This window comes from Ctenocephalides felis, unplaced genomic scaffold (genome assembly GCF_003426905.1).
Source record: "Ctenocephalides felis isolate EL2017-DRISC unplaced genomic scaffold, ASM342690v1 CF-g0.4_SCAFFOLD_01517, whole genome shotgun sequence".
Lineage (NCBI taxonomy): Eukaryota > Metazoa > Arthropoda > Insecta > Siphonaptera > Pulicidae > Ctenocephalides > Ctenocephalides felis.
The window spans coordinates 3,373-23,244 of record NW_020537671.1 but is presented as its reverse complement, the minus strand read 5'-3'; the positions used below and the strand labels follow the sequence as shown (position 1 = coordinate 23,244).

The 19,872-nt window shown below is 31.5% G+C and overlaps 1 protein-coding gene across 1 annotated transcript; it reads left to right on the top strand.

Annotated features, from left to right (window-relative positions):
• The first annotated feature begins 8,764 nt into the window (after positions 1-8,764).
• LOC113372018 (tyrosine-protein kinase Shark-like) lies at positions 8,765-16,505 on the top strand. The gene is made up of 6 exons (XM_026612390.1): positions 8,765-8,896; positions 13,271-13,432; positions 13,529-13,791; positions 13,919-14,216; positions 14,975-15,101; positions 16,330-16,505. The coding sequence occupies exons 1-6, from the start codon at positions 8,765-8,767 to the stop codon at positions 16,503-16,505; spliced, it is 1,158 nt and encodes a 385-aa protein (XP_026468175.1).
• Positions 16,506-19,872: the final 3,367 nt, after the last annotated feature.

The window sequence follows — 19,872 nt, the reverse complement described above, 5'->3', positions numbered from 1 at the left end:
TGATATGGGGTTGGTTGAAGTAAACAGTTGAAGATTATTTACATGCCAATTGTGAATTAATGGCAAGTTATTAGTGAAAGTGTAGTGAACAAAATATTTTTGTGAGATTATTGAAGATATTTTTTATTAATTATTAATAATATAGTTTATGAAATTAATTGTGTTTGACTGAATTTCAATTTAACAAATATATGTTTTATGGTTAGGGGCAGAAGCGACACTCTAGTCTAGTATAAAATAGTTGGATCTGGTATTAAACAAATTAATACAGGATATGTGTTGTATGATACTTGGACATTTGTTAACTGATTCACATTTATGAAATAATATTTAACTAGTGGGGTGCATGGCATCGTGCCTTAAGGCAAATTGCTGGAACTTCCTGTAATTAAAAATCTTGGTACGGAACCAAAAAAAAATTTCACAAAATGTGTACACATTGATAAAATCTCTATAAAATATCTGATAATTTGATGTACATATGTCCAATAAACATTTTTGACCGCAAAATGACATTTTTTAACTTATTTTTATTGAGAGTCCATAACCGCTGGACCTGACTTCCTAAAATATTAAACAGTTCTTTATCTTGTCAATACAAGAAAATCCTTTTTGGAATATTAAAATCGGAAGCTCCGTTCTCTTAAAAACTGAGTTACAGTTTTTGACACTTTTTGCTCCGTATGTACGGAACGGCTAAACCTGCCGTCGCCAAATACTAATCAGCACGTCTCCTTATCAATCCTTATCAATCGGTGTTCCTTAAATCGTCGACGAAAATTTGTATCCGCACACACACACGCACATACACACATACACATATACATCCATTTTTTCTAAGGTATGCTAAAATATCGAAAAACCTTTGAAACGTAAAGATATATAAAAATTTTCATTTTCGATTTTTTTGCGATCACTATAACTTGACTGAATCACATAGTCAAAAATGTTCATTTAAAGTATATAATTGAGCTTTAAAACTTTAGCCAGAATTAAAATTGAAATCTGAATTATTTTTGATATATATATAAAAAAAAATTGAATGCATTTTTTTAAAAGCAATTGTTTTGTCAACACGAGCTGAAAGTTTTTTGAATCATTCAAATCGGACGCATAGTTCTCTCAAAAACTGCAATTTTTTGCACATTTAGCTCTATATCTCCAAAACCGCTGGGCCTGCTTTTGCCGAAAAACTAATCACACCCTTCTCCTCTCAAAATCGATTTCTATTTTCTGCACTCTTTGCTTTGTATCTCCGAAACAGCTGGACCTGTCTTTGCCATGAACTAATCAGCACATCTCCTTATCAATAGGAATCGAATGTTTTTTGAACTATTTAAATCGGTTGATCCTTGCGCCCCAAACGTGAGTGAAATATTGTATTCATACATACATATACACACACATCCATTTTTTCGGAGGTATGCGAAAATGTTCAGAAACCTTCAAAACGTCGATAAATGTAAAAAAATTAATTTCGATTTTTGTACGATTACAATAACTTACCCTACGGGAAGTTAAAAAAAAAAGTATATTATTACTGTCAAAAATATAGAACGCGACAAGATATCGATTAATCAAAGTTATATTAATTGCATATTATAGGTATGTAGGTAAACATATATATCATAAAAATTATACTATAAATAAGAGTTTAAGGCATAAATATTAAAATAAATTGAATCTTGTTTAATTCATAAAGATTCAAACATAGGCAATGCCCAAAAGTTTTATTATTTAAAATCGTGCCTAAAGGGAAATGTGCTAATCTTATAGAATCACTACCGGCAACGGCCGATAATTATATAATTGCTTGAGACTTATTAAAAACGCGTTTTGAAAATAAGAAAATAATCGTAAATAGCCAATTAAAGAATTATTTGATCATCTAGCCATGCACAATGAATAGGGTAACGATCTTCGTAATTTAATAGATACGTTTAATAAGCATTTAATATGTTTAAAAAATATTGCAACAACCGGTAGACCAGTGGGACGCTCTAATTAATTATTTAATAATTTCTAAAATAGACAGGGAAACTCACCAAGAGTGGGAAGTGCTCATGAATAGAGGGTCAGAATTAGTTACATTTGCCGAACTCAGTAGTTTTCTAAATCAACGCTGTATGACATTAGAAGCTATAAACCCGACTGAGACAAGAACCGGAAATTTCAATAATTTTAAAGACATAAAGACTAATTACGCAAAACAAACGAAGTCTTACGATACATCAACTAGTTACAAAAATATTTGTCTATTTTCAATGGGACTTATCATTCAGCATTCAAATGCCCAAAGTTTTGATCACTATCTACAGAAGATAGATTAAATAAAGCAAAGGAAATAAAATTATGAATTAATTGTTTACGGTGTAATCATAATGTTAGTCAATGCCTTTCATCGAGTCGATGTACCTTTTGCAATTCATATCATTATAGTCTTTTACACAGATATTCAAACCACCGACCCTTGATACACCACAAATTATTTCATGTCATTCTGCCGGTAACGTACCTCTCAACACTACGCATTCATTTTTAATATGCAATAACAGATCTAACGTAAAAGCGCAAGAAAATAGAATTTGGGATTTGAAAGCAAACAATAACATCCAATATTTTAATAATACGAAAACACAACGCAAACAACATTTTCTAATAGAACTTCGACAAATGACGGAAGGTCTATTGTTACAACTCCATTTACGAATCATATAAAAAACAATGCGAATTGTAAATTCTATATTTCACGCACAAATGATTTACGAACAAATCAAAATCTATTTACCAAAGATAAAAACTTTATGAATACTTATATGTTATTGGGAAATAGAACCATAGCTAATGAATTTATCAAACCCAAAACAAGTTTCTATTGGCCTAATCACGGTGTGTTTAAAACCAGACAGTTTTTCCAAAGGAATACGAAATTATCATAATTTATACTAAAATCGATTCATATTCCATACAATAACATAATTTAATTACTGTCTGAAGCAAGCTAAATATAATTCATCTTTATGGTGGCAAGGTCCATTTTGATTACAAAATTTAACTGAAACACAGCAACGCACAACTAACAATCTTACGATTCCAGAGACTGATATAGAAACCAGAATTACAAATTTGACGAAGATTAATAATAATGAACTTTTTTCATTATATTCTTTATCTATTAAACTAGTACAAGTTGTAGCTTTTTGTTATCGATTTTATAAGAATTTTAAAATAACGAAGAACAAGACAAAACATGATACATTCAAGCATGACATAGACATAATTATGAGTAAGGAAGCATTAAACAAATCTTCAAAACTAAAATCACTAACTACAAAGAATCACCCATTAACAATTCTGATAGCTAGACATGAGTATTTAAAATTGAGTCACTGTGGAGCACAAATGCTATTGAATACATTGCATAATACCTATCGGCCTATCGGAGGTAGAAACTTAACAAGATCAATCGTAAAAAAATGTGTAGCATGCTTTAAAGTGAAACCCACATTAATCCATCCACTGATGGGTAATTTACCTAAATGTCGTGTAACGCCGAAATCGCCTTTTTTATATGCGAAATAGATTACGGAGGTCCTGTCTTCAAGCAATTCATATTGAATTAGTATTTAAATTAACGACAAATACTTTTATGGCAACATTAAAACGATTTATGGCACTTCGTGGAAAATTTCGCGAAATCTATTCAGATAATTGAACCAATTTCATAGGCGCAGCTTCTGGATTAAAGGAATCTTATAAATTTTCACAAAAAAAGACAAATCAAAACGGGATTACTGATAAAATGACCAACGAAGGTGTATCATGGAAGCACATGTCACCTAATTCTCCTCATTTCGGAGGCATTTGGGTCATGCAAGATCTTAATGAAGAATCTTAACCTTCGAAGACTTTTGTATGATTCTGACACAGATCGAAGCAATGTTTGAACTCAAGACCAATTTCTCTTTTAAGCTCGTATCCTAACGATTTAATGAAGAATATTAATTATTTTGAAATTTATATTTCAAGGCCGGGAGTATGTTCGCGCCATATCAAAGGGTGCGATATATATTGATATAAAACAAAAAATCATCAATCGATATGCATACAAATAAATCAAGTCAATCAATACGTTATCAAAACCAATATTAAAATTATTGTAAAAACACTTATAACTTGTAATAAACATAAAATAAATATATACAGTTATAATTAAAGTATTTTGCAATTGGTCCTTCAAATTCAATCAAACATTGGGACCAAACATTGGGACCAATTTTTCAATGGTTGTTGTGATTGATTGCTTTTTGAAGTACCATATGTAAAATAATTCAATTATAACTGTATATATTTATTTTATGTTAATTACAAGTTATAAGTGTATTTACAATAATTTTAATATGTTGTTTTTGATTGATAACGTATTAATTGACTTGATTTATTGTGTGATTTTCGATTGATGATTTTTTGTTTATATCAATATAACTCACACCCTTTGATATGGCGCGAACATACTTGATGATGAAGAAGAAATTGATAATTTATTTGATAACGAATTAGAAGTTTTTTGATAAATACGCGAACCATACGACGATAAACAATACTTTACTGAAAAGGAAAAACAACGCAAAGAGCATTCTATTACTAATTACGACGGAAGTTTTGGTACTATAATTCAATTTGCAAAAATATCAAAGACTTAGAATATAGTAGACAAGTAACATTAAAACGTCATATTTCACTTGCAAACAGAAACCAATTCACCGAATATGTTAAAATTTACCTCATCAAGACGTGTTAAAGTCAATCAATTTAACTAATTTCGCGTAATTTTGGAAACGCCTTACAAGTCCGATACAAGTCTGCTGTTGTCTGAGCTACAACTTGTTAGACCGATTATCCGAAAAAAATCTGTTTTATTATAACAAATTTTAAAATTCATACTAACGGTCGATATAAAGAGAGTGATCGAACAGGTTTTAGTTCAGATAAACGACAGAAAGATGCACTAAACAATTCGGGGTAAAACTTCCAATAACAAAATAAACATAAATCAATAACATACGTTCTTATCAATACGATGTTCAGAACAATCACCTAAACAAAGCATAACTGAACATCTTAAAATATTCGAAAACCCCAGAAATTATTTTAACGTTTATAGTTCATTAACTACAGCTGATACAATAATGAAATTATTTATTAACAACAATCTCACTAACATTTTAACGCAAGCTAAACTCAATCTTTATGAATTGAATTCTAACCATTAAAAACTTTTCATTCCAACTCCAAATCGTCTAAGCACGAAATTACATGTCTATACATATAGCGCGCGAATGAATGTGTTTATCACTTCAAATTCTAGCTATAAAATAAAATTAATAGTGGAAAAATCTAGAATAGCACTATCAAAATATATCGCCCTTTATACCTCAAACTAAGTGAGGCAATATTATTAAAAATTCTTGCGCAAAATATGAAACGGGCGTTGAATATCGCGTTTGATAAAAAATTATGTTGGAGCGATCTTACTATCACTCATATCTGATTAAAATCTATATTTTTATAAATACAAAAATCCTTTTGCGAATATAATTCATTTTATTCAAAACAAATCATGACAATCAAGCAAGACATGCTTAACTTATCGAACCAAAAATTTTACCTATCACAAATGTCACCCCATGTGGAATATAGAGTCAGTTGCAGACTTATCTCGTCTGCAGATACACACCACCATAATCAGTTCAAGGAGAGAGTGTTACAGTGCTCCAATAAGACAATTTAGAAGCAGAAAGTATTGAACTGATTATTACTGATTAGTCTGAAAACACTCAAAAAAAAACTATAAACTATGATTTCCAATAACAATCAAGAAATGCAGTTCATGAAATTTTTGTCATACCAAAACCATTAACATCTACTTAATTCACATTAATGAAGAATACCAATTATTTTGAAATATATATTTCAAGGCCGGGAGTATGTTCGCGCCAATCAAAGCATGCGGTTATATTGATATATAAACAAAAAATCATCGATCGAAAATCACACAAGAAATCAAATCAATCAATACGTTATCAAAAACAACATATTAAAATTATTGCAAATACACTCATAACTTGTAGTTAACATAAATAAATATATACAGTCATAATTAAAGTATTTTACAATTAGTCCTTCAAAATTCAATCAAACAACCAATGTTTTTTCGATTGTTTTTTATCAAAGGGTGCGATATATATTGATATAAAACAAAAAATCACCATTCAATAATCATACAAATAAATCAAGTCAATCAATACGTTATCAAAACCAATATTGAACTTATTATAAATACGAATATAATTTGTAATCAACAGAAAATAAATACATAAATTTATGAATTAAAGTGTTTATAACAAATTTCGTCCTTCAAAATTCAATCAAAACAATCAGTAAAAAAACATTTGATTGAATTTTGAAGGAAGGTTTAATTTAAAAAACTTAAATATTTTCATTACAGCAAAGCCATATATTAAAACATCGAATTTACATGTTATATAAAAATAGCAATATAAAAATATATAGTTATATAAAAATGTTATGAAAAATAAAAATAATTTTTCAGGTTTAGTTTAAAAAAAATATTACAAGACAAATGCTATGAGAATTTTATGAAAAAATATTAACCATTGAAAACTATAATAAATGTAACTGATTTTCTAAAATTAAACGATTTGGCGTATGTTGCAAGTTTCTTTTAATATGTACCCGTACATCTGCAATATTATAAAAGCAGTAGCCTAACAATAAGCGATTTTCATAGTATTAGTTGATCCTTTCTGACGTCAGACCTAGGTTTTAGGTACCTGCGTACGTTCGTTTTCGACAACGAACGAATTTCTATATCGTTGAATAACTAACTGGCCGCCATGTTTTCAACTACTTTGAAACCAGTTGATTTTTGAAAAAGAAACGGTTTAATAACCGTTCGTTGATTCAACACCCATCACTAGTCAGAACCGTATAAAAATCTTCAAAGGTTAAATTGGCGTTTCCTAATATTCGTTTTAGGTGAGCCTTGCATGACTTTATGGCTGCTTCCCAAATTCCTCCGAAATGAGGAGAATTCGGTGGAATGTGCTGCCATGACACACCTTCGTTGATCATTTTATCAGTAATCTCGTTTTGATTTGACTTTTTTTGTAAAAATTTATACAGTTCCTTTAATCCAGAAGCTGCGCCGAGGTTTTGTCACGTCGTACCATAAATCGTTTTAATGTTGCTATAAAACTATTCGTCGTTAAATCAGATACTAATTCAATGTGAATTGCTTCCGTAACAAAGCATACAAATAAGCATATATAAGCCTTTAATTTTTTGTACCCTCTTGTTTGACGATCTCTTATTAAGACAGGACCTCCGTAATCTACTCCGCATATAAAAAGGTAATTGCCGCGTTACACGACTTTTAGGTAAATTACCGATGGATGGATCAATGCGGGTTTTACTTTAAAGCATGTTACACATTTTTTTACGATTGATCTTGTTAAGTTTCTACCTCCGATAGGCCAATAGGTATTACGCAACGTATTTAATAGCATTTGTGCTCCGCAGTGATACAATTTTAAATGCTCATGTCTAGCTATCAGAACTGTTAATAGATGATTCTTTGGTAGTATTATTGGATGGCATTTATCATATGCTATATTATAATTTTTTATCCGCACCCCAACGCGTAAAATTCCATTTCTATCTAAGAATGGAGTTAGTGATTTTAGTTTTGAAGATTTGTTTAATGCTCCCTTACTCTATGTCATGCTCGAATGTATCATGTTGTGATAATTTTATTAAGTTCTTTAATGAATCATTGAATTCGTTAATGGTAAGTGGACCATGTAATCTTTCGTTCTTAATTAATTTAGAATTCTGATAAAATCGAACGAAAAATTAATTTTCGTGCAAATCAAATTTGTAATTCTGATTTCTATATCAGTCTCTGGAATCGTAAGATTGTTAGTTGTGCGTTGCTGTGTTTCAGTTAAATTTTGTAACCAAGATGGACCTTGCCACCATAAAAATGATTTTAATAAATCATGTGTGAAGCACCCGCGTGAAATGAGATCCGCTGGATTATCTTGCGATCGGACATGAAACCAATTGTTGGCGTCGGTATTTGTTTGAATATCAGAAACTCTATTGGCAACAAAAGTTTTCCATTTGTAAGACGGAGATTTTATCCACGAAAAGGTTATTGTGGAATCGCTCCAATAAAATCTTTATCTAACGCGATATTTAATGCCCGTCTTGTTTTTTGCGTAAGATTCGCTAATAATTGGCCGCACAAAGTTCGAGACGCGGGAGTGTGATATTTTTTAATGGCGCTACTCGAGATCTTGACGCTATTAGTTTCATTTTAATATCAGAATTGGTATCGATAGATCGTACATATATACATGCACCGTAAGCTTGTTCGGATGCGTCAGCAAAACCATGTAATTTGGTGGTTAGACGATTTTCACAAAATGTTTTACAATAAATTTTTTGTAAACAGAAATTCAAGACGATTTCTTTATTTAGCGGGAATCGGCACGACGGCGTGAATGTGAAATTGTGGTTGAGCAAAATAGATGCGATTGGTGAGAGGTATATAGTGCCAATAGAAAAGGTTTACTATTTGGTTGGTGTCGCAGTTTGATTGTCATAATGACGAGCAACAGCATGGTTTCTCTCTGCACCAAGTAATGTGAGATTGGCATACGATGAGCTGAAAAGCATGATGTGCGAACTAATAGAGTACTATAGAGTACGCACTAAGGCTGAAGTATTAGAGGCAATTCGTAAGGAAGATGAAGCTAAGACTGTTGTGTGGGAGACAATGCGCAAGGAAAAAGAAGATAAAGCCGCTATAGTGCAGTAAACGGAGCGTTTTAGGTCTGATTTTTTTTACTGTGCTCCGAATTGAATGAAATTTTGAAATTAGGTTCATCTTACCCTCAAGTTCAAAAGTGAAAACAATTCGGGTTGCGCCATCACCCCCCGGGGGGATGTCGCCCCTTCTCAATTGTGTAATTACATTTTTTCAAAATAACGTCGGAAATCGATGGAAGAACTAATTATAAGAAAAAAATGTCTTCTATAGTTTTTCAAAAAAACTAATACTTTTCAAGTTATTGGCCACTAAAGATTCATATATTTTTCGCGTTTTTCTTCGTTTTTTTGCAAATATCTCCTAAAATATACATTTTAACGAAAATGGTGTAACGAGCAAAATAATGTCAATAAAAATCTTAATAAATCGGTATTACATAAAGTGTTCTAGGAAAAATATTAAGCAAGATTTGAAAGAGCAAAGTCGTTTTTTATTTCGTTCAAGATTTAATTGTTGTATTTAAAGCCATCTAGTGTCGAGGTTTTACATTTTATGCATTTCGGTGAAATTGGGTTTTATAGTGCTCAACATAAGCTTTAAAATGAGTGCTGTTAAATATTTTTGCGTGTAAAATGAGTGAGCTATCATGCAAATAAGAAGCATATACGAAGTTTTTTTCTTTTAAATCATATGGTTTAATGAGCGCCATTTCCACCAGAATTAAAGTAATTCACATTCCATCTAGAACACTTCATTATAGACATCTTGATGGATTCTAGTAGATTCACTACCTTAGTACAAACTATTTCAGAAAACTCACGATTTTATAAAAACTTTTTTTCCACATGATATACAACAAGATGAAGAAAAAATTGAAAACTGTGGATAATGCAGAATTGCATAGTAGTTACATAGAAAAAATAATTATAATTGTTTTTACTATTCGCTGAGAAAATAATAGTTGTCATTTGGATAGTCATGGATAGCCATAATAATTATATTTTAACAACAGAGTATATTTTTTGTAATATACTTCTAATACTTAATATATTTTTAATACTTATATACTTGCGATGAATAGCTATGAAATGTATTCTGACATATATTTTTTCGATTTTTTATTTATTGATAACTATATAAAATACAATAACATTGCAAAAAATCAAAAAAGGTAATGAATTAAAATTAAAATACTTTTTATTGCCGACGTAAATATATGAAAAATTTGTAGTTTTTCATACATTGAAATATATTAGTCAGAAGCTTATACGGCGAATGAAAATAATCAATAATAATAATGATTGTTTTATTCGGCGTGTTGGATTTTTTATTATGACTAATGAATATTCTCATATACAAGATATAAATAAATTTTGGTTTTTGATAAATATTTCCATATATGTAGTACAGAATTTGTCGAGGCGCGCGATAACGACGAGCCTTATGCTTGCTCGTCGCTCTTGCAATACAAAGCGACTTTATATGGGTGTTCTTGTACCGGCAGCGCATGTGCTAGCTTAAGTTTTTCCAACTTTTCACCCAAAGTTCCACTTACATTTAAATGAATTTTTGAATAACAGAAGAAAAATGTACAGGCTTTTGAATGATGCTAATATAAAAGTAGTCCAAAGAGCCGCACTGGTAGAAAATGGTAAATGAAAAATCATTTTCACCTTTACACGCACTAACAAATAATTTTTTCACATTATTTGTTATGAACAACATAGACAAGATCAGTATAAATAGAATGACGTTAACATTTTTTCGATATCTCTCATATTTCCGACAAAAAGTGAGTTTGAAAAATGGGGCCGCTTTCACATGTTTTCACGGATAGCTCGGCCAAATTATGAGCTGCGGATTTGAAATTTGGTATTTCGAATTTTCTCGAAAATACCTATAAAATGGCATAAAAATCATTTAAATACCAGGGTGGGGCCAATTCTGTATGGAAACACGCCCAGACAAGTTACAACGTTACAAGTTTTTTGCGTGTAAAATGAGTGAGCTATCATGCAAATAAGAAGCATATACGATATTTTTTTCTCTTAAATCATATGGTTTAATGAACGCCATTTCCACCAGAATTAAAGAAATTCACATTCCATCTAGAATTCACTTCATCATAAACATCTTGATGGATTCTAGCAGATTCACTACTTTAGTACATACTATTTTCAGAAAACTCACGATTTTATAAAAACTTTTTTTGAAAAATATATGAATCTTTAGTGGCCAATAACTTAAAAAGTATTAGTTTTTTTGAAAAACTATAGAAGACGTTATTTTCTTATAATTAGTTCTTCTATCGATTGCCGACGTTATTTTGAAAAAAATTAATTACACAATTGAGAAGGGGTGTCATTTCCCAGGGGGGTGATGGCGCAACCCGAATTGTTTTCACTTTTGAACTTGAGGGTAAGATGAACCTAATTCCAAAATTTCATTCAAGTCGGAGCACAGTAAAAAAATTCAGAGCTTATACCCTTTTTTCCTCTCCGTTTACTGCACTACTATAGAAAAACTGCAGTTGATGCAAGTCCGTTGAAGGCGAGTACATTGAAGACATGGAATTTTTTAATAGTGTGGATTATAGTGCAGGTATGCAATTACATAAAGTTCGGTGTGAGGAAGATTTAAAAGCAGAACAGCTTACGGAACCAGATCAAGAGATCCGGATCAAGTGTTGCCAACTCCACCATAGAACAAGGATTCACTATATGTTAGAAACCGCTAGTTACGCCGTTCACATTTACGTTGGCGCATATTTGAAATGCATCATTGCGGAATATTCAGTAACTACTAACCATAGATAAATAAGCATCTAATAAGCTGCTGACAATAAGATCCAATATCAAGTAACTTTACGCGGTATAAACTATTTGTTAAACAATTAATTATTATTAATTACTTAGCAGTTGAATATTCCTTTTTATTCTTTATCGAATTGTTATTTATTGCATATTATCATTTGTCAATATATGCGGGCAGCCGGGTCGCAAAAATATCTGCTGCGGGCCGCGAGTTTGACACCCATGTTCTAGGTTGTACACCATTAGCATGTACAGGAGTCGTGTAGCAGATCAATACTCAATACGATTTAGGTTGGATTTATTATGACCATTTGCTTCTATTGCCTGAATTTATACCATTGATATTTGCCACACAGAAGGAGCAATTGTCGTGCTGATTCTGAGTTTCTTTTTCCTTCTAGATAATAACTAATAAGCAACTTTTTTTCATAGTACGAAGAATCCCATCCCATTATCTTGATTGCGCAATTCAGTAAAGTGATTAAGATACGATGCTTTTACGCAGTTTTATGACATAGGTTTTCGGTATTTGTCGAAAACACAATAACCTCAGATATAACAAAAATTATCTGGATTATGCACACATATGCATTCAACTGTCCTGCGCAATTATAAACAAAAAAAGTTTTAATTGCGACAGCAACAGTGAGTTTGTTATAAAATTTATTTAGTTCATAAACAATACATTACAAAAACACCTTGTTTATTATCAATGACCCAGATATTATAGTATATAATAGTCGAACAGTTCTTGTAAAAGAACTGACTGACTGAATAGTGACTCTAGTTTATTAGACAGTGAATGTCATATTGTTAGTGTTGTCCAATAAAGTGGTTATAATTACGGGAGAGCTTGTATTTATTTACACCTAGTCTTCCAGCTAATACCTCTAGGAAAACCACCCCCGTTCCGAGGAGACTTATTAAACCAGTACCCTGCTTATCATATATCTGTGGACGAGTTGATCTTGGGTTGCTAGGCTTACCCCTACATAGCTAGAAGGACCCAGAAGCAACCAAGACAACAACCACGCCGTCACATTTCAGCATATATAGGTGTTACAGTTGATGCATACCGAAAACAGCTGACAAACTCTTAGTTATTTGTTAAACAGCGATAATCATAGCCTAAATGATTAATTGGGGTAGTTCACTAACATTATCTTAAAATATATTGTTGCGTCTGTCCGTTCAGTATTGCAACTGGGCCGAAAGCACTCTTGTAGTGAAGGGGTTAATGTAATATATATTTTTCTTATTTCTTAGAAATCTGAGATAGTCCTCAGATACATTCTAAAATTATTTATTCGGATTCCATTAGATTCTATTTATGAATGTTAATTTTTGTTGTAAACATACATCACTTGTTTATATATTAAAAAGTACTTAATATGAATGAAAATGTTTGCAATTATTTATATTAATCATTGATCTTTTTTTTTATTCATTATTGATTATTTTGAATCTTCTAATGTAGAATTACAGTACAGAAAGTCCCAGCATTTTGCCTTGGGATGCAATATCATGCACCATTTTTTTTTTGTTATCGGCATTTTGTGGTTTCGATGAGTTATTTTATTTTTATGAACTTTTGTTGAAGGTTTTTGAATCATTTTTGCAGGGTCGTTGGTTATTCATTGATGATGGACCATATCATGAATCACTTGAGCATTTAGTGGAGCATTACTCGTTGATGTCTGACGGTTTACCCAATATGTTGCAAGTTGCGGTTTCACCAAAACCGAAACCACCTTTACCAGAAGTAAATTCAACTAAATCTATCTATCTATATATATATATATATATATATATATATATATATATATATAGGTATATCTCGATTTAAATTATTTTATAGTTTTCAACTATACCGAGAATGAAAAGCAGTTCAGTAAAAAATATTTTTCCAAATAAGAGTAATATGGAATCTCTATCGAAATCAGCAAATGTTTCTTTAATGAATAATGAAACAATTAGTTTACAAAGTTGCACCATGACAAACGACCAGGACTCTTTCTACACAATACCTTTGAATAACGCGGCAGTTCAAATAGATAATCATTTAAATATGTCAACAACTTATAATGACATTGAAAATGATGTAAATAAAAATATAATTAGGTTTGTATATTTTATTACTTACATCATAGTCTTACATAATCCATTTAGTAAATATATGCATATGTAATAATACATACATTTTTAATCAATAATTTAGTATAGTTGTTTTTATAATTATACATTCCAGAGATGAAAGCAAACAAAATAACTCTTTTTGTAAGGAAATTCAAAACGATTTGTCCATCCAAAGGAACTCTGATATTTCTAAAGAGTCTTTAGTACTAGGTTCTGTACTTGGCGAGGGTGAATTTGGGGAAGTTTATAAGGGAATTTATGTCATTAATAAAACGTGTCAGATAGACGTTGCCATCAAAACGTTACGCGAAGAACATGTTGAAGCTAATAAAGAAGATTTTTTGAGAGAGGCCAAATTAATGATGAGCTTAGATCATCATTGTATAGTACGTCTAATAGGTGTTTCTCAGGTAAATAATTATTACAATTGCGATATATAAATAATTATAATTCATACATTGTGATATATAAATAGTCATAAATCATACATTATATTCTAAAACAGTGGAAAAATAAAAGCATTCTTAATAATTTTATGACAAACTACTACATCTGTCATTTATTTGATTGTTTGATATTAGTAAAGGCAAGTATATCAAATTTTAGCACTTAAAACTATTTAGTTAACTTTAATTTCTCTTGGTTTGAAAACTATTTTTTTTTCATATGCTTCATTGTACAAAACCTTAATTTAAGTTATAATTAAACTCCTTTTTTAATAATTTACCTTGAGTTATTACAGTCCTCATCAATATTCTTTATTAAATTGTACTTTATAAATTTGAAAGTTTTTTTACATCCAACTGCTGCCTCATTTTACACACCTTGAATTAATATACTCGTAATAGTTATCTCGTTTACCATTTTGTTTTATTAGAATTAAATTTTATCTTAACTGACTAAAATTATTAATTCTTATTGTATTTTTTTAATAATATATTGAGGGATTATTTTGTAATACTGATTATTTAGAATTACAAATTTCAATTACTAGTTGAATTGCTCTGACAAACCTTGAGTTTATTTTTGTGGGATACCAACGTCGGTATTGTGGTAAAAAAAAATTGGAGGTGGTTTTATTATTGCATTTTAAAAAATTGTTTTTTCTGTATTATGATTGTGTTTAATGTTAAAACAAAACACTATTTTTATTTGATTATTTTTATAGGGACCACCATTGCTAATGATTCAAGAATTAGTTTCATTAGGATCTATGCTGAATTATCTTCTCGAGTTTCCAGAAAGAGTGAATCCTAAGTGTGAATTGAAAATATGGGCCGCGCAAATTGCTTGTGGTAAGAATTCATGTTCAATACTAATATTCACTATGTATTTATTATTGAATCACTTACATACTAGTAAAATCAATTTGTAATTTATTCTGTTTTCTTATAATTATATAAGCACATTACGTAATATCTATCATCTCTCAGTATTTGAAAAATTTTTCATTTTGCTTCTAGTCAGTAAATGTTTCTTTAAATTTCAGCTCAAATTTTTTCGAGCTCATGGAAAAGCTTAAATCTTAGTTCAAAAAACAATTCATTTTTATCGGGGTTTGTCCAACCCTAATATTTAATTTTAATTTTTAAGATCAAATTTTTTTGTGTTAACTTTTTTATTGCGGAATTGAAAAATACATTCAATTTTATATTTTCATCATCCTGCCTCATATTCATATTTTAGTATAATCACTTTAGTAGTCCAATAATTTTTCATCAAGTTCGATAACTGATCAATTATCGTCCTTTTAGTGAACGTTTTTCGCTGAATTTTGATTAAGATTTTTCTGAACTTGAAAACATTTGCTGAAATATTTCTAAATAATTCTTGGATATTGGCGACGGAAAGGTTGCTGTCGATAAAATTAGATGCATCAAATTAGCGATCGATTTTTGCATAATCACTAATTCTCAGAATTATTCTATTTTTGAAATATTTCCTAATGTGCATAAGCAGTATACAGTTCATGAATAGCTTGCAGAAAAAGAAATTTTGGCCAAATAGATAAATATAATATAAAGACAAATAGATATAGAAATTGAATATTAAAATTTGAATATACAATAGTTTTGAGCAGAGCAAACTTACAAACATTTCTGCGGAGTTTTTAAAACCTCATGTTGCATGACACAACATAATTGAATAAATTGAAAAATTGAATATTTGGATTTTGCTTTGAAATGGAAAAATTAATAAATTAATGAAAAGCGCGGGAATAATATATCAAAACGATGAATCTCTAAATGTGCCAATTTAATTTAAATGAAACAAGTTTCAGAATAAGATGGCACTTGTAATGTCTATTAATATGCCCCAGGGACTTTTAATACGAATATTATTTTATTAGGAAGATATTTAGCAAAAACTAATAATCACGAGTCACAAATTTCTAAATTTCAAATGTAGGCTCAGAATTTTTTGCGAAAGCATTGCATTATTCTTCAAATTTTAAAAAGGCGACATGACCGATTGTTTTGCAAAACTAATCGAATTTATAAAACAGATAGAGATTGTTTTTAGGAATGTATTATCTTGAAACTCAGAAGTTTGTACATCGTGACTTGGCTGCTAGAAACATATTGTTATCTTCTAAGCATCAAGCGAAAATAAGTGATTTTGGTTTATCAAGAGCATTAGGAACTGACAACAATTACTATCAAGCAACCCAAGGTGGCAAATGGCCAATTAAATGGTGAGTTTAATTTTAGTTTATCTCTTTTATAAAAATAAGACGGGTTTTCCTTCCTTACTCTATAACTCCAGAACGCACGAACCGATTTCGACGGTTTTGCATTTGTTGGAAACGTCTCGGGCTCCGTGAAGTTTAAAGCAAAGAAAATTGAGGAAACATTTTAACAGAAAAGCGGGAAAATCTTTTTTCACATACAGCGTTATTCCTGATACATAGCATGTACTACAAACCAATATTTTAAGTAGATGGCGTCGGTGCGTGATACATTGCTTGACTACTACTCATTTGTTTGGCTGCTACTCATTGTTCTCTGCTCAGTTAATTTCATGTGACAAACCGGTATTGTGTTCACTGTGAAATTGTGAAAAAAAAGTAAAAAAAATAAGTTATTCGTTTCCTAACATTTCAGTTGAAAACCATCAAATCAATCACGTGTATTGTGCAATTTTTTTTAATTTAATTTCAACAGCAGGCATTTGTCTTTAAGGTGGTAAATTAAACTGTGTAAATTATGTGGATTGTGCATTTGAGGTTAAATTCATCACTCTGTCCATAGTCTAAAATGACTTGAGGACGACGTGCGAACATCGGCCGTCGCACAAAACATGCAAGACAGCAACAAGTGTATTCACAGAACTTAAGCGAAGAAAGACGAAATATAACAATAGAAAATGCCCGATTGAAACAACGCGTGAGCACACGAAGATCATTGGCATCATACAATCGCTTGGCATTCCAATATGATCCCACTACAATGACGACTATATGCCTATGTAATTTGAATTTGGTACTCGGCATTCGGTAAAAAGACGTATGCCGAATTTGATTGAGGTAACCATTATTAACGGAAAGTGCGCAGGTGAATGTAATTCCTCGAAGACCAATGATTCTGACTGGTCTTCCGTTTGACTTCAAACGATTGCAATTTCCAATTCGCCTTGAGTTTGCAATGACAATTAACAAGTCGCAAGGCCAATCGCTTAGTGTTTGCGGAATAAATTTAGAAAATCATTGTTTTTTACATGAACAATTATACGTTGCGTGTTCACGAGTTGGAAAACCATCCGCTTTGTTTGTGTTAACGTCAGACCAAAAAACAAAAAATTTGGTTTACCAAAGAGCACTTCAAGGAAACGGATAATTTGCGGACACGTATAAAGCTTCGATTCAGTATTTATTTTGGATTCACTTTTATTTACTTAGAGAAGTTCAACTAAATAACACTTCAGTTTGGAATCGAAATAAATTCATTGCTGTTGTTAAATAAAATAAAATTTTTCTTTTTAAATATAAAACAAAAAAAGAGTGCGCGTAAGGATCACACGCGATTGAAGTAAAACTTATTTGCTACTGTTAGTGCATAAACGGAGAGGGAAAAGGGTATAACCTCTGAATTTTTTTACTGTGCTCCGAATTGAATGAAATTTTGGAATTAGGTCCATCTTACCCTCAAGTTCAAAAGTGAAAACAATTCGGGTTGCGCCATCACCCCCCGGGGGAATGACACCCCTTCTCAATTGTGTAATTACATTTTCTTCAAAATAACTTCGGAAATCGATAGAAGAACTAATTATAAGAAAAAAATGTATCTTATAGTTTTTCAAAAAAACTAATACTTTTCAAGTTGCTGGCCACTAAAGATTCAAATATTTTTGGCGTTTTTCTTCGTTTTTTTTCATTATCTTCTAAAATATACATTTATGGCGGAATGAACACCATATGAAGTTGAAGGACGTCAATTGATGACAATGGCGGAATGAACACCATATGACAGATGTCAGTTGAATAACGTCAATTGATGACAAAACTAAATTATATTGGGCTACGTTGATTCGGATCTGGCATCAAGCAAGCTATAACGATCTGATTGTTTTTATACGATCGAATATTATTGTCGCGCTTTTTAAAACGATCGAAAATATTGTATCGAGTTTTTTGCTAACGAGCGTTTTCTCGTGAACGAAATTTAGATTTGATTTAATGTAATATCAACATCTTTATCAATTGAGACATTAATAAACAGTCATTATCGAGTTGAAATAAAATTATTGCGATTTCATTCAAGAATTAATTAATTAATAATATATGGCCCACCAGCGCCATAATTGGTGACTCCGAACGTGTAAGTGAAATCATTAAGCAAGAGACATTCTCAACGTCTTAGTACCCATAATTGGTGACGTCAGACGGAGAAAGAAAAACACTTGTCAAATACAAGTAAATTAATAAAGGTAAATTATACCAATTTTTATCAACATGTCGACTCGATCTACGTCCGTCAATGACGAAACAGCGCTCAACAGATCTCTGATCGATCTGGATCACGAGGCGATCTTTAACACGAGCAGTCCTCGTGTTTCTGAACATGAACATGACAGTTATGCTGATCAATACAATATAGCAGCATTTAACAATCACCGTCTCACTCCATTCAATGGAGATTCTCCAGACTTATGGTTTTTAGTTATTGAACATGAGTTTCAGTCTGCTAGGATCAGGAGTGACAATACTAAGTACACAGCAGTACTCAAAGCCCTAGACTTTGAGACACTGCGCCTCATCCAGGATGTCCTCCGTAATCCACCAATGACAGGCAAATACGAATATATCAAAAACACTATATTAAGCAGAATGTCTGAATCTAGAGGTAAGCAAATTGACAAGCTATTAAAAAACTTAACTCTAGGAGAGAAGAAACCATCACAGCTCCTACGAGAAATGATGAATTTGGCTAAGGGAGAGGTCAGTGAAGACATCATAATTAAATTGTGGTCAGAACGCCTGCCACACCATATTCGGCCACAATTAAAGTTTCTCGCCATCTTGGTCCGGAAGCCCTGGCGGAAGTTGCCGATATTTTAGTCGATCACTGTAGCCCCACATCACATGTGATGTCCACAACACGCAAGTCTTCAGTAGAACAGAGACTGGACCGCCACGAAACTCTTCTTATGTCATGCGTCCAGGAAATCAAGGAACTAAAGGCAATGTTAAACACTGGAAGACAGAGAAATGATCAGCAAGATTCACAACTCAACCAGTCAAGATCAAGAAGTGAACAACTCAATCAGTCAAGTTCAAGAAGTGGTTCTCGACATAGGTCCAGGACACCTTCTCGTGGATCAGTTTGCTACTATCATTACAGATATGGGGAGAAGGCCACTAAGTGTGAAGAGCCCTGCCTGCTTAAATCTCTAAACCAGTCAAAAAACTTACTTCACCGTCATTAAGTGGAGCTTGCCATGACGGTGAAGTAAATTCTGTCTGCTCTGAGCTCCGCCTTCATATATCAGACAGAAAGACGGCAATTCAATTTCTTATAGATTCAGGATCAGTTATATCCATTTTACCAGCTCAGAAGTTTGCCGATG